Here is a 17,367-nt window from a genome sequence, read left to right as displayed (position 1 = left end):
GCCCTTGTTTCGCCCTCCTTGTTTTCTCCATCCCTCTCTCTCTCTCTCTCTCTCTCTCTCTCTCTCTCTCTCTCTCTCTCTCTCTCTCTCTCTCTCTCTCTCTCTCTCTCTCTCTCTCTCTCTCTCTCTCTCTCTCTCACCCTCCTCTCTCCCCTTTCTGAGCTGAATCAAGACGGGTGTCCGGGCAGATTAAGTCACGGCGCTCTGCCTCTGCTCCACCTCGCTGTGGGCCTGGAGTCATTAAACCTCAGAGAACAAGAGAGCTGATCAGGGATCAGTGCTCGGTGGCATGGTCATATTAAACTGCTCTGCACTCAGAGCAACCTTTATCACTGCTGGGATAAAAATAACTGCAGCTGTCCCCAAATTACCTTTCCTGCACCAGGGGGATTTCACTCGAGGTATAAAAGGCTTAAAAACCAACTACAGAACCCTGGTAGAGTTTGGAGTTAAACACACAATGTGAATGCATCCATATTCTTATGATACCTTTAAGAAAAAAGAGCTTATACTGCAGAGACTCCTTCACTTTTAGATGCAACCAAAGTGTTATTCTTCTTTTTATGTCTAAAGTATATTCTCTACTGCTGGAACTACGCTGTAGATATTGCGCATCTGACAATAAGCCTTTGAATCTTTAATATTTCAGAGTAGTTGAAGATGTTAAAGTCACTTTCATTTTCTGCACAGTCAATGTTTGGTGACGTGAAACTCTCAGACAATAGATGCGCTCGGAGAAAATCCCTGGTTTTTTTAGCGATGTGAAGTTAATTCATTTTTGGAAATCTCGGTCAATATTACATTCTTTAAGTATTGAACATTTCATAAAAACCTGTAGTGTCATACAATTATTTAGGAGATTTCCACGTCCAATGCACACTGATAAACAGACTGATCTGCCATTTTGTTTTCGGACAACTGTGACATCCCTATGTAACACTCACACTTCATTTGGCTAGCGCTCCAACACTTTGTACTTGATAAGCTAAGGGGCGGGACATCTCTAAGCGGTTGACCAATCACAGCAGAGCCGGCCAGCTAACCAATCAAAGCAGACTGGGCTCTGGTTTCAGACAGAGGGTGAAAAGAGGTGCTGCAGCACAGGTAGTATGAGAAAAATAAAGAGCTTTTTGAACATTAAAGCATGGAGACATGTCCCAGTAGAGACACTACATACTGATATACACCTGAACATCAGCAGGAGAGGACTCTTTAAAGTAGAGACACTACATACTGATATACACCTGAACATCAGCAGGAGAGGACTCTTTAAAGTAGAGACACTACATACTGATATACACCTGAACATCAGCAGGAGAGGACTCTTTCAAGTAGAGACACTACATACTGATATACACCTGAACATCAGCAGGAGAGGACTCTTTAAAGTAGAGACACTACATACTGATATACACCTGAACATCAGCAGGAGAGGACTCTTTAAAGTAGAGACACTACATACTGATATACACCTGAACATCAGCAGGAGAGGACTCTTTAAAGTAGAGACACTACATACTGATATACACCTGAACATCAGCAGGAGAGGACTCTTTAAAGTAGAGACACTACTGTACATACTGATATACACCTGAAAATGTGTCCTCTTTAAGACTTCTTATTACTTTTTGCTGACTTTCAACAAACTGTACAGACCCATTTATCTCGAAAACTGTTTAAAGTGGATTCTGACTGTGACAGAAAATACCCATTCCTAATTTCTGTCAAAAAAATCCTATCTTACTTATTAAAAGGCAGAAGTCGCCCATAAGCACAACACCAGACATTTTTAAACCACTGACATAATCAGAGATGAAGGAGCAATTTAAAATCTGACATCTGGCTGATTTACTGTAAATTAATGATGACATCAAAATAAAAACTGTGATCTCACTTGAGTCTCTCATTTTCTCCCATATTGGACGAATAAATCCCCTCAAAGTAAAGAGTTAGGCTATGTATCCGACTATATTCTGAGAAACAGAGATGTGGAGAGTACACACATCCTTTACTCAAGTAGAAGTAAAGATACTCGAGTTTAAAAATACTCTGGTAAAAGTAGAAGTACTGACTAAACTTCTTTACTCAAGTAAAAGTAAAGAGGGCTTTGAAATGTACTTCAGTAAAAAGTACCCATAACTAGCAGCTGTTTTAAAGAGTACCTGACCTCCCTTTATATTAATAGAACAATAATGTCATTGTTAGCTAATGAATGTTTCCATGCTGAAAAACGGCAACATGACAACGTTTTCATTGGTCCCTCTTCTTTAGAGAAGACCAGGAAATGATGGATACACGGATCGTGTTCAAATCAATAGGCACGCAATGACTCTAAATAATAATGATCACGCCACCAAACACACATTCAAACTAAAGGAACCAGCCGGTTTGGGAAATGTAAGAAGTAGAAAGTTCAGGTATTTGGGTTCAACATGTGAGAAGTAGAAAGTACAGGTATTTGTGTTCAACATGTAAGAAGTAGAAAGTACAGGTATTTGTGTTCAAAATGTAAGAAGTAGAAAGTACAGGTATTTGTGTTCAAAATGTAAGAAGTAGAAAGTTCAGGTATTTGTGTTCAAAATGTAAGAAGTAGAAAGTACAGGTATTTGTGTTCAAAATGTAAGAAGTCAAAGTAAAAAGTCGTCAGTAAAATAAGTAGTGGAGTAAAGTACTGATACCAGAAAAATGTACTTAAGTACAATAACGAAGTATTTGTACTCCACTACTTCCCACCTCTGGAGAGGATAGACAGTCAGAGAGGAGGAAGACTCGATATGTGCGTGACTTAAGTCCATGACGTCTGCCCCGATGCATTATATAAGTCGCCCTCTGTCCGTCTCCATCCACCTCTCACTCCTCTCTCACTCAGACCTCCATGACTTCAGGCGCTGTTACTAAAACTCTCCTTATTATCAGAACTAAAGCCAAACTCTCTCCTGACACGTCCTCCTCTCTCCATCTCCTCTGCCTCGTCTTCATTTCATCGCTTTTGGGAACAGTTTACTCTTATTCCTCCTCCTCACTTACTCATGCATCTTTGCAGAGCCACCCTCCTCTTCCTCACCCTCCTCCTGGTTTCCAGAAAAGCCCCAGAGTCTTCAGTGATTCACCGGCTGACCTTCCTCTGCTTCATCTGAAGTCTTGGCTGGCTCCTTTTCTCCTTTACATTTCTGCAACTGTCATCGATTCAGCTCTATACCTTTCCAAAGATATGTCTTAAAGTTCTTAACTTTATAAGCCATTATCCGAGAAGTTTTGTTGTCGTGATGAGAATCAGGATCATCATTCCTTTACTCGTCCAACAGCGGAGATATATGGTCACAGCAAAACGGAGCGTACTGAAGACAAAACTAAGGCTATGGTTAGTTATCTCAAACAGCAATATTAAGCTTGTAAATTCAGTTTTTATCGGCAATGCAACACTTTTGTGATAACAATGATAAATTTAACACGAATTAGCAAGCTGCAATCAACATGGTGACTAATAAGCATCAAAAGATCTTATCAAGATATAAATTCATCTTAATGCCAGATTTTTTCAAGCTGATGAAATCAGAGGAAACTTTCCCCCTCAACTGCTTCTGATAAGGAAACCTTCGGCTTAAAGGGGCCCTGTTTTTGGTGCATGTAAATGGTCTGCAAAGGCTAAAATCCCTGTGCTCCCTCCAGAAGGAGTTTATATCTCCAACACATTGTACGTGATAGGCTAAGGGGCGGGAAATCTCTAGGTGGTTGACTAATCACAACAGAGCCGGCCAGCTAACCAATCAGAGCATATATATATACACCTGAACATCAGCAGGAGAGGACTCTTTAAAGTAGAGACACTACATACTGATATACACCTGAACATCAGCAGGAGAGGACTCTTTAAAGTAGAGACACTACATACTGATATACACCTGAACATCAGCAGGAGAGGACTCTTTAAAGTAGAGACACTACATGCTAATATACACCTGAACATCAGCAGGAGAGGACTCTTTAAAGTAGAGACACTACATACTGATATACACCTGAACATCAGCAGGAGAGGACTCTTTAAAGTAGAGACACTACATACTGATATACACCTGAACATCAGCAGGAGAGGACTCTTTAAAGTAGAGACACTACATACTGATATACACCTGAACATCAGCAGGAGAGGACTCTTTAAAGTAGAGACACTACATACTGATATACACCTGAACATCAGCAGGAGAGGACTCTTTAAAGTAGAGACACTACATACTGATATACACCTGAACATCAGCAGGAGAGGACTCTTTAAAGTAGAGACACTACATACTGATATACACCTGAAAATGAGCATAATATGTCCTCTAAGTTTTTTAAGTTAGAGTATAAAGTTTTGTAAAGAAATATCTGAAAGCCTACCAAGTAAGAAAAGGTCAGTATCAGAATTTTTGTTTTATTAGTAATACGTTTGACCTTTACACCACACCAATTATTGTAAACCTTCACTGAGCCGGCAGACAGATACTTCAGCTTGAATAAAGTTTGAAAGAAGAATTGTGTCCAACAATAACAGCAAATGTAGATGTCGCTGTCAGAGTCTGAGTCAGAGAGTTCAGTGAAAAGATATCAAACTCCTTTTTGTGATAACTTTCAACAGACAGACAGAGATGAATCTATTATACAAGAATCAGGAGGATCAAGTCCTTTTTTACCAAGACTGGGACGCATTGCATCAACACCACATCATGCTTTATGAATAACCTGAGTCATGCTCCTCTAAAGCTCAAAACTTGACTGCGGCTGTTCCTCCTACACTTCGCCTGCAGCTGAATGCAACACACTCACCTGTTTTATCGACATCTTTTAAAGCCATTCAGGGAAGAAATTGTTGAAAAAGATAAAGTAGAAAGCCTGTTGATGAAAAGTGGGTACATCAAAACACTGAATAATCACATCAACTCACAAAGTAACACCGGCAGTGAATACAATTCAAGAAATATGGGTACAAAGTGTTGCAGAAGGTGAATATAAAGTGTGTGTGTGTGTGTGTGTGTGTGTGTGTGTGTGTGTGTGTGTGTGTGTGTGTGTGTGTGTGTGTGTGTGTGTGTGTGTGTGTGTGTGTGTGTGTGTGTGTGTGTGTGTGTGTGTGTGTGTGTGTGTCCTAGCATTACTATACTTGTGGGGACCTAAATCTGTTTACACAGTCACATGTGGGGACTGGCTTCCCTTATGGGGACATAATGGAGGTCCCCATAAGGGGAATCATTAATTTTAGGGTGAAGACTTGGTTAGGGTTAGGGTTAGGGTAAGGGTAAGGGTCAGGGTTAGGCATGTGTTGGTTATGGTTAAGGTTGGGATAAGTCTCCAGGAAATGCATGTAAGTCAATGTAATGTCCCCTGAAGTGATGTATACATGGTATGTGTGTGTGTGTGTGTGTGTGTGTGTGTGTGTGTGTGTGTGTGTGTGTGTGTGTGTGTGTGTGTGTGTGTGTGTGTGTGTGTGTGTGTGTGTGTGTGTGTTTCGCTGATATAACCTTGATGATGATTGACAGCTCCCTATAGGCGTTCCTGCACATTATAAACAGATTGATCCGGTTGCATCAACTTTTAATAATACCAAATCTCATGTCTCATAATGTTCTGTACTAAAAAAACAGTCACATTTATGAATACACTTCCGTCCCATTTAACTTTAAGGCTTTCAAAAACATCACTAATGTAAGATGTGTCCTTGTGCAGCAGCAAACAATAAGGAAAGAGAGTGAAAATGATTTCAGTCCAATAACTCAGAGTCTGTTAAAAGTCTTCTCGTACGGTTAGACCTCTCCTCCTCATTCTGTGTCACTTTGCTTTAATGCTATGCAGCGAGCAGGAAATAATGTGAGGGAGGGTACTGTCAAATGGAGGTGGAAAAAGCATTTTCTTTAGTTATTGCATGTGTGTTTGCTGACATGTAATGGCCTGCACACCCACCTGGATCCTCTGAGAACGAATGGTTTTAATGCAAGTATGAGAGAAGCTTTTGCATCCCCAGATGAGCATTTAGAAAAGTGTGATGGTTGGAAAGGATGTGAAGAATAATGCGGGTAACATGGATCTGTGAAGCTGCCATCTTCCTGAACTGTAGTTAGTCTCTATCTTAATACTGTGATGAAGAAGTGGAGAGACTGGGTGGAGAAGGAGGAGGATCATTAGAAATTGAGGCATAAAGAGGACAGCGAGGTTATAGAGAAAGCAGTTAGGATAAGAGCTGAATGGAAATGAAGAGTCATTCTGCAAATTAAACCCAGCCTAATTTCTGTTTCTTTTTTCATTTGTGTTTGATTTGTGTGTAATCAACTAAATCCCTGTTCAAATATAGCATTTTTTTCGGCATGCAGCAAAGTTACTGTAGGTTAAATCAGCTGTTTGTATCCGTCCTCATGTTCAGCTTCGTGCTCTGTGTTTTTGCTTCGTTGTATTTTATGTCGCTGTACACCGTGTTATTTTATTCTGGGATTAGTTATTGATTTTGTTCGACTTGGCTCTAAGTTATCCTTGTCTCACATTTCTTCTCAGTCAGTAACAAGGTATATTCCCACTTCAGTTTGGACAAAAACCAGTCAGTTAAAACCAGTGATTCCATAGAAAACAAACCACAATGCATCGTGTCTTTTAGGGCCAGATTTGTTGTGGATTTCTTTTCAAAAGAGTTATGAGAAAAGCCTTAAAACCATGACATATTATCACAGTAAGAGCCTGTAGTAAAAACAGATCTCATTTACATATCTGTGGATACCCTTTGTTGTGGTTTTAAAGAAAAAGCAGTGACTTACTTGAATGAGTGATAATCACAGGGCTGATTACATATTATTTTTGAAGATATGGCACTTGTGATGCATTCAAATGGTGTTGGAATAATTGGAAAAATGTGTTACAGACAAGGAACATTCATGAGAATGTTGGAATAATTGGAAATAAATAGTTCCTTCCCTTAGCAGAGGGAAAGTGCCTCAGTTTGGATTCATGTTTCCAAGGGTCCTCACTTTCTTTTTAGAATAAGATCTGGCTGTTTAGCTGCCATGTTGCTCTTTCTTCACCTGCAATGTCTCTGTTCTGACTTTTTTATAGAAATCTAATCTAATCCTTTGTTATATTCTGAGATTTTTTTTAAATAATCAAATTAAATTGTTCTCAAAATTCGGACTTTTTCTCAGAATATAATTTTTTCTCCAAATTATCTTTTTTATCAACATTCTCATTATTTTTTCAAAATTCTCAATTTTTGTTTCAAAATATTGTCTTTTCAAAAATAAACCATACAGTAAATGTCTAGAAAGCAAAACCAAACCACTGAAAGAGACTGAGGAGAATCTTCTTCCAATCACAGCTTGAATTTGTTCTAACGTGTTTTGTGAAAATGTGCATACTACGATGGTCGACATTGTTGGATATTCAATATCTAAGGAATGCAAAGTTGAATACCTTGCAGGAATCATCAATTGTGTGGTTGATTATGGGAAATATTATGAATCACAATCAAGGAAGCCTTAAAGGGAGGGTTTATACAATGGGAAACAATGAATAACCAACTTAGAGTGAGAAAACATTTTTTAGGCGTTTCAGCAAACTCCATCTGAAGGGAACACAGGGATTTCAGCCTTTGCAGACCGTTAACATGCACCTATATAACAGACTACAGGAAAGGGAACACCCCAAAAATCATAACAGGGTCTCTTAAAAAGATGGTTATTTTCTCGTCTCTTTCTGCACGTTTCCTCTTACATAATGACATTGACTCCAGATGATATGAGTGGTGTTCCTGTTTATTCCTGATGTTCATGTGAGTGTTTTTTAGGTAGTACAGGACAGAGAACCATAAGTAGATCATCCTCCTCGGGCCGGTTGTTTGTTGCACTGACGCTCTGATTTATGGATGCAGAGCAGACACACAGCCGCACGGATGAAAGAGTTTCTGTCAGGTCAGAAGATACAGATACCTCGTTGCCATAGAAACTGCTTTGGGCTAAAACAAAAGACAGGATACAGAGAAAAACTAAAAAAAAAGGAGGGAGAACAGATGATGAAACAATGAAACGGGTCAGTGAAAGATGACTTTAAAATTCAACAATAATTGAGACTGGCATTTGGAAAATATATAGTTTGGTGCATTTTTTAAACACACACACACACACAGGCATTAATGTGTCAGACTGTAACACGCTGCTTTCAGCTCAGGACAGACGTGTGACCTGACAAAAATCTAGGCCGGCAATTTGACAAACAACTAAACCACTTTCCGGTTGAATGCTATTATTATTTTTATAGCAGCTGACAATTGTTTTGTCCACAAAGCGCTGTGCATGTCAATGTTTTTATGTTGGAAATGTTCAGAAACGAAGGAAAATTCCAGGATATTTTCCGCAGACTGCAAACCTCCAGGCAGCAACTTCAGGCGGAGATTAATGCTTCTTATAAGTAGATTTTTGGTGGAATGTTAAATGCCATTATGACATTTTAACGAGCTACAATATTTACAGTGAGTAAAAATCAGCTTTTTATATGAAGCAATATCAGAACACAAAAATAAATGCTTCTGATATTAATCTCAAAATTATTTAAAGGGGACCTATCATGCAAAATGCACTTTTGTACGTCTTTTATACATGAATATGTGTCCCCGGTGTTCCAGGGAACTCACCAAGTGTCAGAAAACACAACCCTCTCTATTTTCCTCCATACCCAAATCTCTAAAAAAGGGGCTGCAACGGATCTGATAAAAACTGATCCAGATTTGAACACTGTCCTGACGTCAGGGCGCTACGACTATTGGGCCAACTCCACCAATCAGGAGGAGACAGCCACGGCCATTGCTGTTAGAAAGCGCTGGAGACGCTGTAGTACATATGCCAGGCCTGTAGGTGGTGCTGTTCTCACAGAATCAGCCCTTGCAAAAACAGAGCTAAAAAATGTCAAATTGAGCAAAATGAGGCATGGCTAAAATGCATGATCTGTTTGGTATTTTGAAAAAAAAAAAGTATAAATACGCCTTATATAGGTATGGTCCTACACTATATTATTCAAATATAGCATGATAGGTCCACTTTAAAAAGTCAAAACTTTTTTCAGAATTTTGACATTTTTCAGAAATCGAACTGTTTTCAGAATTCTTTCTGTCTTTTTCTTAATTCTGACTTTTTTCTGAATTTCGACTTTATTTTCTAAATTTTTCTACAGGTTGCAGCAGTTATTTTATCTATGTCAGTAGGAGGAGAGCTATGCCTCAAGTATGTTGTATTTCTTTGGGTAAAAGCAGATTATTTGGTTAATATTGGGGCTAGGATCAATGCAAATACTCCAACTTGTTATCATATCTACAATATTAACTCACTGTTGTTGTATTACCACGTACCTCACTGGAAATACACAATCTATGATCCCAATGGATATTTACATGCAATTGCAAAACCTAGAAATATCTAGATATTGTCACAGAGTGTGAGTTAGAAGCACAGACGTTGTGTTGCATCACATGATTGCCGAGCAGTGGACAATGCAGGGCGATCCTTTAGTTTCTCCCTCTGCTCCTTCAGATCTGCCATCTGTCCAAATATCAATTTATTTTTCCACTCTCCCTCCAAAGATTGCTGAGCACTAATTGGAAATAGCATATAGCGTCTTCTCTGTTCTGCACAGAGAGAGAGAGAGAAGAGCTATCAGTCTGAGATGTGAACATGACGCAAGGCCCATCTGTACATCAATCATTTCTATATGAGAGGGATGAAGAAGAGATGGAGGTATGTGTGTGTGTGTGTGTGTGTGTGTGTGTGTGTGTGTGTGTGTGTGTGCACGTGGAAAATGAATTTTTGGAAATAGTGACATTTTTAGAACAATAGCAACAGTTCAGAAAGGAAGACGCCACGTGTGAATTAGTTTTTGTTGTGTTCTCAACCCTAACCCTAATCTCAAAATGTTTTCAGTATTTTTAAAAACTGACTTTTTTAAGAATAAGAACTTTTTTCAGAAATTGTACTTTTTTTTTCGCAAATTTGAATTTGTTAAAGAATTTTTAATTTTAAGAATGTTGATTTATTTTTCTGAAATCTGACTTCTTTCTGAATTCGAACTTTTTTTCAGAAATTTGACTTTTTAAAGATTTTTAACATTTTTAAGGATTCTGACTTTTTATCTGAATATTTACGTTTTTTCAGAAATGTGACTTTTTTTCAGAAATGTTGACTTTTAGTAGAAGCTGCAAATTTGGTTGTGGTCGTATGATACAATTAATGGGTTGTGTGATTTTAGGAAACAAGCTTTATTTGTGGCTCATACTGTACATCTGGGATAGAACCAAATGTTCCTTATTTACAGTGTAATGTATTCTGTCATGAATTTCATTAGATATTGTTTCACCGCTGCAGAAGCTTATCTGGTGTCTTATTTGGAGCCTATAGTGGCTTGTACGTATACGACAAATGAAATATAAAAGTGTCTATTAGAAGATGAAGAGATTATCAGCAGTGGAGGCTGACATTTCCCTGATTGATGGACATTAATTAGTGGAAGAAGTATTGGTCGTCTCTCAGATAACAGCCTCAATCTGTCAATTGAAGAGAAACAATCAATCGTGTTGATGACTGCGGTTCAGTCTGCTTCATCTGCACATGATTAGTAAAGGGTTCATGTTGAGTTACTTTTCCTTTTCAAAAGCTGTCATCTGTTGCTTTCTCTCACTTTCATGCTGCTTTGATTCAATACGGTTGCATTTGAAAGCGTTTTGAAGCAAGACCCTGAACCTTGGCCCAGACTTAAATAGAGAAACATAGACACATCCACATCCAGGGAAAAAATCATTCATGCATGCACTTCTGCGTCGGTGTATTTAATGCCCTTTCCTGAAGGTTACATTTGAAATAACTTAATTGTATATCAGGATTTAACTAGATTTACTAGGTGTGATAACCTGGAAATATCTATATCTGTTTCACCAACAGTCAGAAGTGATACAATACAAAGATAAACATAGAAGAAAAAGACAATTACACACACAACAACAAGCAGCAATTGCAACAGAGGTCAGCTAATCTATCTGTCACTGGGAGACACACACACATACACACACACACACACACACACACACACACACACACACACACACACACACACACACACATATATATATCCAGCCAAGCTTCATCACCATGTGTGGATCCACAGGGATGGGAAGTATGGCGACACGATACAGACTCCCTGCCACACACACCTGCCTCCAACACACACACACACACACACACACACACACACACACACACACACACACACACACACACACACACACACACACACACACACACACACACACACACACACACGCGTGTACACACACAGTGGGGAGGATACCTTCATATGAAATGCCACATTGGTTTGCTTCTTCATGTGATTATTATGGTGTGAGGTTTATTTGACAAGAAGATGCTAATGAGACGGATTAATCAATTCAAGGACATTTTAACGAGCTGTACAGACTTTTAATGTCAATGTCATTCTCTCATTATACACACACAGCAGAGAAATACAGCTTTAACCACACTATGCTGTAATATTATGTACAATATTATACCCCTTTATTTTATCAACAGACGCAGCCATTTTATAACATCATCTTTGATAGTTTAGTAAGATTAGCCAAAGAATTTGGTTGTTTTTAAATATACAAAATAACCTGAAAATCATTTGATTAAGAACTGTACGAAGTGCTGGTACTTTCACAGCACATGTTACATTTAAATCTAAAAGTAAAGATCTAATAGAATACAGGAAATGTGTGGACAGGGCGGTATAGACATGATTTTTATAAAAATATAATATTATAAAAACACAAAAAAATAGAAACAAAAAATGTTGATTAAGCTCTTAAAAATAAATATATAAAAACATATGTTAAGGAGTTATATATGTGGAATACATTTAAATTGAGCCCAGTTACGGTACGTCCACACGGCAGCGTCGCGTTGAAGCTTGCCGGTGGGCGTGTCTGGCGTGCGACCAACAACCAATCTCCCGCCCCAACCATGAATCTCCCGCCCCGGACACCAAGCACGCGGTTTGATTGGCTAAAGCTTGTACTGGCATATGATTTGATTGGCTGGCGCTTCCGTCGACGCTTGAAAAGTTGAACCTTTCTCAACTTTTGAAGCGAGCGACAGAGGAGGCATAGCCATGCGACGGAACCACAATGCAGTTCGGCAAAGCGTGACGTCACCCCATTCAAAGTGAATGGGAAGCGTCTCCGTTGAAGCACGCAACGCTGCCGTGTGGACGTACCGTTAATCAGAGGCGTCTTTCCTTCACCTCAAAATTGATACTGTAATCTGGTTTGAGATAACAACATTTGCAATAACATAATTGTATATTAGGATTTAACCAGGTTTGATAACTTCTTAATGTCTAGAATACCACCAACAGTTGATGATACAATACAAAGACGGGAAAAAAAGCACTTTTTCCCAAGTGTTCTTAATGAATTATGTTAGCCTCATTTTAAGGAGTTATATTCGTGGAATAAATGTAAATTGAGCCCAGGTTATCAAAGGAAACAACTAAAGTCTTTCTCTCACTTCAATTCTTTTTACCATAATCTGCTTTGAGTCAGAGATACAGCTAACAAAAACCTTTTTTTGAAAGTTTCCCGTCTGTTTCGGCTTCAGATGTGTGATCTCCAGCGGTATCTCTCAGCAAACCTAATGATTCAAAGGCTGTCACTTTCCACGGAGCACTTTTTAACATACGACTCTTGGTGGGCCCTTCAATCTAAAGTGGTTTCCAGGAGCCGCAGTGCATACATCTTCAGTGTGGAGGCCCCGGTGGAGCTGGAGCTCATATCCTGACAGAGCTGCAGTGATATATGTGAAACTCACAGAGGAGATACACACAGAATGAAATCCCTAACCTCGGCAGCTTTAGTGCTCGACTCCACTCATTGAGCTCCATGGGAAATTGAGTTTCTAACCCTGGCAGTGGCAGCACTTATAGCTCCACCCAAAGGGCTCAAACTGCAGACTTTCAGAGGAAAGATCACTCTGTGGAGGTCAGAGGGATCACAGGGATACAAATATACATGTGTTTGTGCTGTTAATAAGTATTATACGGAAAATAAAGATTTAGGATGGCCGCTCATTTAAAGGTGGGGTAGGTCATTTTGGAGAAACCAGCTCGAGTGCGCTAGAATTTGAAAATACACAGCCGAAAATACAGAGCCCCTCCTCCAACACACACGAACGCGCACATGACCAATGAGGGCACGAGATAAGTTTGTGCACAGATGGAAGGCTGACAGGCAGGTAGGCCATCCAGTTATTTTAGCCGGGCCGGCTCAGATGATTGGTCGTGCTTTTTACAGCGCCACGGCTTCCACAGATGATATTTTTTTATGGATTTTTTGTCAAAGCACTTCAGATATTCATTGCTATCGGGATGTTAAGAGCATTCCATGGAATATAACAAAAAGTGTATCTCGAGCCGGTTTCTCAAACTTACCTACCCCACCTTTAAGAGGTAAAGAAACTCAAATTTGCTTCAATTTGAGAGCACTTTAACATTTGGATCAAGTTTCGAGAAATAGCTTGTTTGATGTCCATGGATTATAATTGTTGTTTTTTAATTAGAGAAAAAACAACAAAAAGAATACAAACGAATATATCCAAATAATAATAATTTATAATAATAATAAATAATCACAATAATAATAATAATAATTAATATGTTAATAATAATAATAATAATAATAATAATAATAATAATAATAATAATAATAATAATAATAATAATAATAATAATAATAATAATAATAATAATAATAATAATAATAATAATACATTATAAAAGCAACCCACCTAAATAATATTAATAATAATAAGAATTTGTTTTTGCTCATTTATTAATCTTTTCAATACTTCTGTTTGCTATGATTTATTTTGTCAGTTTTGCTGAAAGAGAGGATTTTTTTGTCAGCATGCAGCTTCACTGAAAACAAACAAACCCTTTAATTACAGATATTTGGTTTCAGTTTGGATTACAGGCGCTGTGTCTAACTCTCAGTGACTGTTAGAGAATTGTCTGGAGGAAGTGCTGAGGTGTCTGACAGGGACTTTATCTCCTGAGTGGCCCTACATCTCAGAGTGGGTGATCCGGTCTTTCTGACGCGGAAAGCTCTATCCAATCTGCCCCCAATCTTATCGGGCAATGTTAGTCTGGATATAAGCGGATCATTTTTCTCTTTACCAATGACCCAGAGACCTCTCTCCGTTGCTGCCTTGAAAAACGTCCGTGACGCAGGACAGGAGCAGATGAACAAGATAAACACTCATATGAAAGCTTTCATAAAACTTCTACATTCAGGTTTCAGCAAATATTGGTCAACCACCGACAGTTTGACTTTAACCTTCTAAGAAAGTCCAGAAATGTTGTGAATTTATAGAAGAATATATTGGATTAGATGAGCAGCAACTGAAGGAACAGGATTACACAAGAAAGAAGACCTAATCTGATCCCTGATACATCAAATGCTTGGCTGGAAATCTGCTCCTAACATTTTTGTAATGTTGGCATTAGTGTCAATATGCAAGGCTTTTTTGGGACCAAAATGACCTCTGACCTCTTGTTTACCCGACATGTTTTACACACTGAAAGCTCTCACATAATGCTGTTCAGACAAACAGGACACACACAGAGGGAGTTTCTCTCAAACACACACACACACAGACATTGGAAAACTACTTCCAAATATCCAAACTGTCCATTGAAAGTGTTAGGGAATGCAATATTAATATCGAGGGACCTTAAAAATTCAGTAGAGCAATTGTCCGTCTCTGTGTGTATGGGAGTGTGTGTGTGCGTGCGTGCGTGCGTGCGTGCGTGTGTGCGTGCGTGTGTGCGTGCGCGTGCGTGTGTGTGTGTCATTTCTTGTGTCATCACTAGCATGTGCCTCCTGATGTGACACCGGGTAAAATACCGATGCAGCAGCTTACATGAAAGAACAAGAAGTCAGCGATGATCCTTCTATACGCTGTGACAAAATGCTAACGTACACATTTCTTGATAATAACTTTGTTTTCTCTCTCTCTCTCCCTCTCTCCTCCCTCCTGCTGCTGCCTGGCACAACAGATCACTTGGGCATCGAGTTTATGGGTAAGGAAGCTTCTCTTGTCTTGCATCTGCATGAGTCACGACTGTAAACATCACAGGGCTTCACACTGCATTAACTGTGTGATTTCTCGCATCCAGAACATGCATCGCAGCAAATGGCGCACGTGGACGTTACCTAATGACATCATTACATCATGTTAAATGTGGTCTGTTGAATACAAAGGGCGTCTGTATGAACGTGCATTCACATATTCTTGACCTGCGCCCTACTGATATATTAGCCACTGCCTTAATCTCTCCATACACATGTGTAATTATACCGTATATCATTCCTTTCTGCACCGTTATGCTTTCTTTCCCTCACAATTGCTTATGAAGTGTCCCTTCAGAATTGCAATGTGCTGCAGTATCCTTGGAAACAGAGAGCACAGGAAGGCAGGGGGGATACAGTGAGGGAGCTATTCTTTTTCTTTTTTTATGATCTTGGCTCTGTTACCAAACGCTCTCCTCATTAGTGCGTGTGTGCATGCATGGCACGCGTTCAAAAAGTGTGTTTCTGAAGTTTCCGCTTTTGTGAGTTAGCTGAGATTCTTGCAGTGATCGATCCTCCTCGTCCGAGGTGGGAAGTAGTGGAGTAATACTTTGTTGCTGTACTTAAATACATTTTTCTGGTATCAGTACTTTACTCCACTACTTATTTTTCTGACGACTTTTTACTTTCTACTTCTTACATTTTGAACACAAATACCTGTACTTTCTACTTCTTACATTTTGAACACAAATACCTGTACTTTCTACTTCTTACATTTTGAACACAAATACCTGTACTTTCTACTTCTTACATGTTGAACACAAATACCTGTACTTTCTACTTCTTACATTTTGAACACAAATACCTGTACTTTCTACTTCTTACATGTTGAACACAAATACCTGTACTTTCTACTTCTTACATTTTCCAAACAGGCTGGTTCCTTTAGTTTGAATGTGTGTTTGGTGGCGTGATCATTATTATTTAGAGTCATTGCGTGCCTATTGATTTGAACACGATCCGTGTATCCATCATTTCCTGGTCTTCTCTAAAGAAGAGGGACCAATGAAAACGTTGTCATGTTGCCGTTGTTCAGCATGGAAACATTCATTAGCTAACAATGACATTATTGTTCTATTAATATAAAGGGAGGTCAGGTACTCTTTAAAACAGCTGCTAGTTATGGGTACTTTTTACTGAAGTACATTTCAAAGCCTTCTTTACTTTTACTTGAGTAAAGAAGTTTAGTCAGTACTTCTACTTTTACGAGAGTATTTTTAAACACAAGTATCTGTACTTCTACTTGAGTAAAGGATGTGTGTACTGCAGCCATCTCTCCTCCTCGTCGCTGCCAAGCCTCCTCTCCTGTTCCTGGCTCAGATTTGGGAATCACAGCCGAGCGGCGCTAGTTAACGACACGGAGGCTCGTTGTTAACTAGAAAGTCTCTCTACTGCTATCTGGCCCTTTCAGTCTTTCTGCCAGAGTCCTCTTGTGAACCCAGAAATGTTGAGCACCGTAAAGTTGTTAGTTAGAAATGTAAAGAACGGGTCCCCAGCTCATAGAAAATGCCAGATGCTAACTTACATTCACTATGTTTGCAGAATAAGCATCATGTGTAAATTAGCATTGTAGTCCATGCAGACAACAGTTAATAAATGGCTTGGCCGAATTGGACAATTGTGCAGTGGTTTTAGGGCTTATTGAGGATGCTGAATGCATTTCTGACATTTTCAGGATCAAGAATGGCAGATTTAACCAGAAAGTGGCTACATTTGTACCAATGGTGGGCTGATTTTGACTACCATGAGTAGTGTTGTGACCATTGGATATAGAGAGCATAACAGATCTAAATGATTACCTCTACTGTGGACAATTTATTTTCCAATAAATAAGCTATCTTGCCAATGCAAATCCCTTCAAAATCAACCCAAAATCAACCCAAAATGAATAAAAATCAGTCCACCTTGTTCTCAGCTCACTGGGAACTAGATCATTTCCACAGTGACAGGTTGGAGAAAGCCATGGATCACCAATGGAAATGGCCTCCCTCTGGTTTGACAACACTGCCTCTACATAGCCCAAAATAAAACCCCTCAGCAGCGATGTGTTTCTTTTCTCTGCATTAGCAGTCAAAGGAACGACGGCAGCTTTTTTTTTCGGAAGGAAACTTGCTGAGACTATGCAAACTTGGCAGTGACAGATGATCGTTCTTTCTTGCCGGTTTTCCCATTTATATTCAGTGAGAGCTTTT

The 17,367-nt window shown here is 39.1% G+C and overlaps 1 protein-coding gene across 2 annotated transcripts in view; it reads left to right on the top strand.

The window, feature by feature from the left end:
• Nucleotides 1-17,367, top strand: part of LOC117487197 (pro-neuregulin-3, membrane-bound isoform) — a 474,636-nt gene that overhangs the window by 406,788 nt on the left and 50,481 nt on the right. For both annotated transcript variants that reach the window (XM_034135858.1, XM_034135857.1), the window contains one exon: nt 15,103-15,126. In XM_034135858.1, coding sequence (XP_033991749.1) covers nt 15,103-15,126 — 24 coding nt within the window. The remainder of the gene's footprint in view (nt 1-15,102; nt 15,127-17,367) is intronic.

This window comes from Trematomus bernacchii, unplaced genomic scaffold (assembly GCF_902827165.1).
Source record: "Trematomus bernacchii unplaced genomic scaffold, fTreBer1.1, whole genome shotgun sequence".
Classification (NCBI taxonomy): Eukaryota; Metazoa; Chordata; class Actinopteri; order Perciformes; family Nototheniidae; genus Trematomus; species Trematomus bernacchii.
Note: the sequence above shows the minus strand (reverse complement) of the source record. Positions and strands in the feature narration are given on the sequence as shown.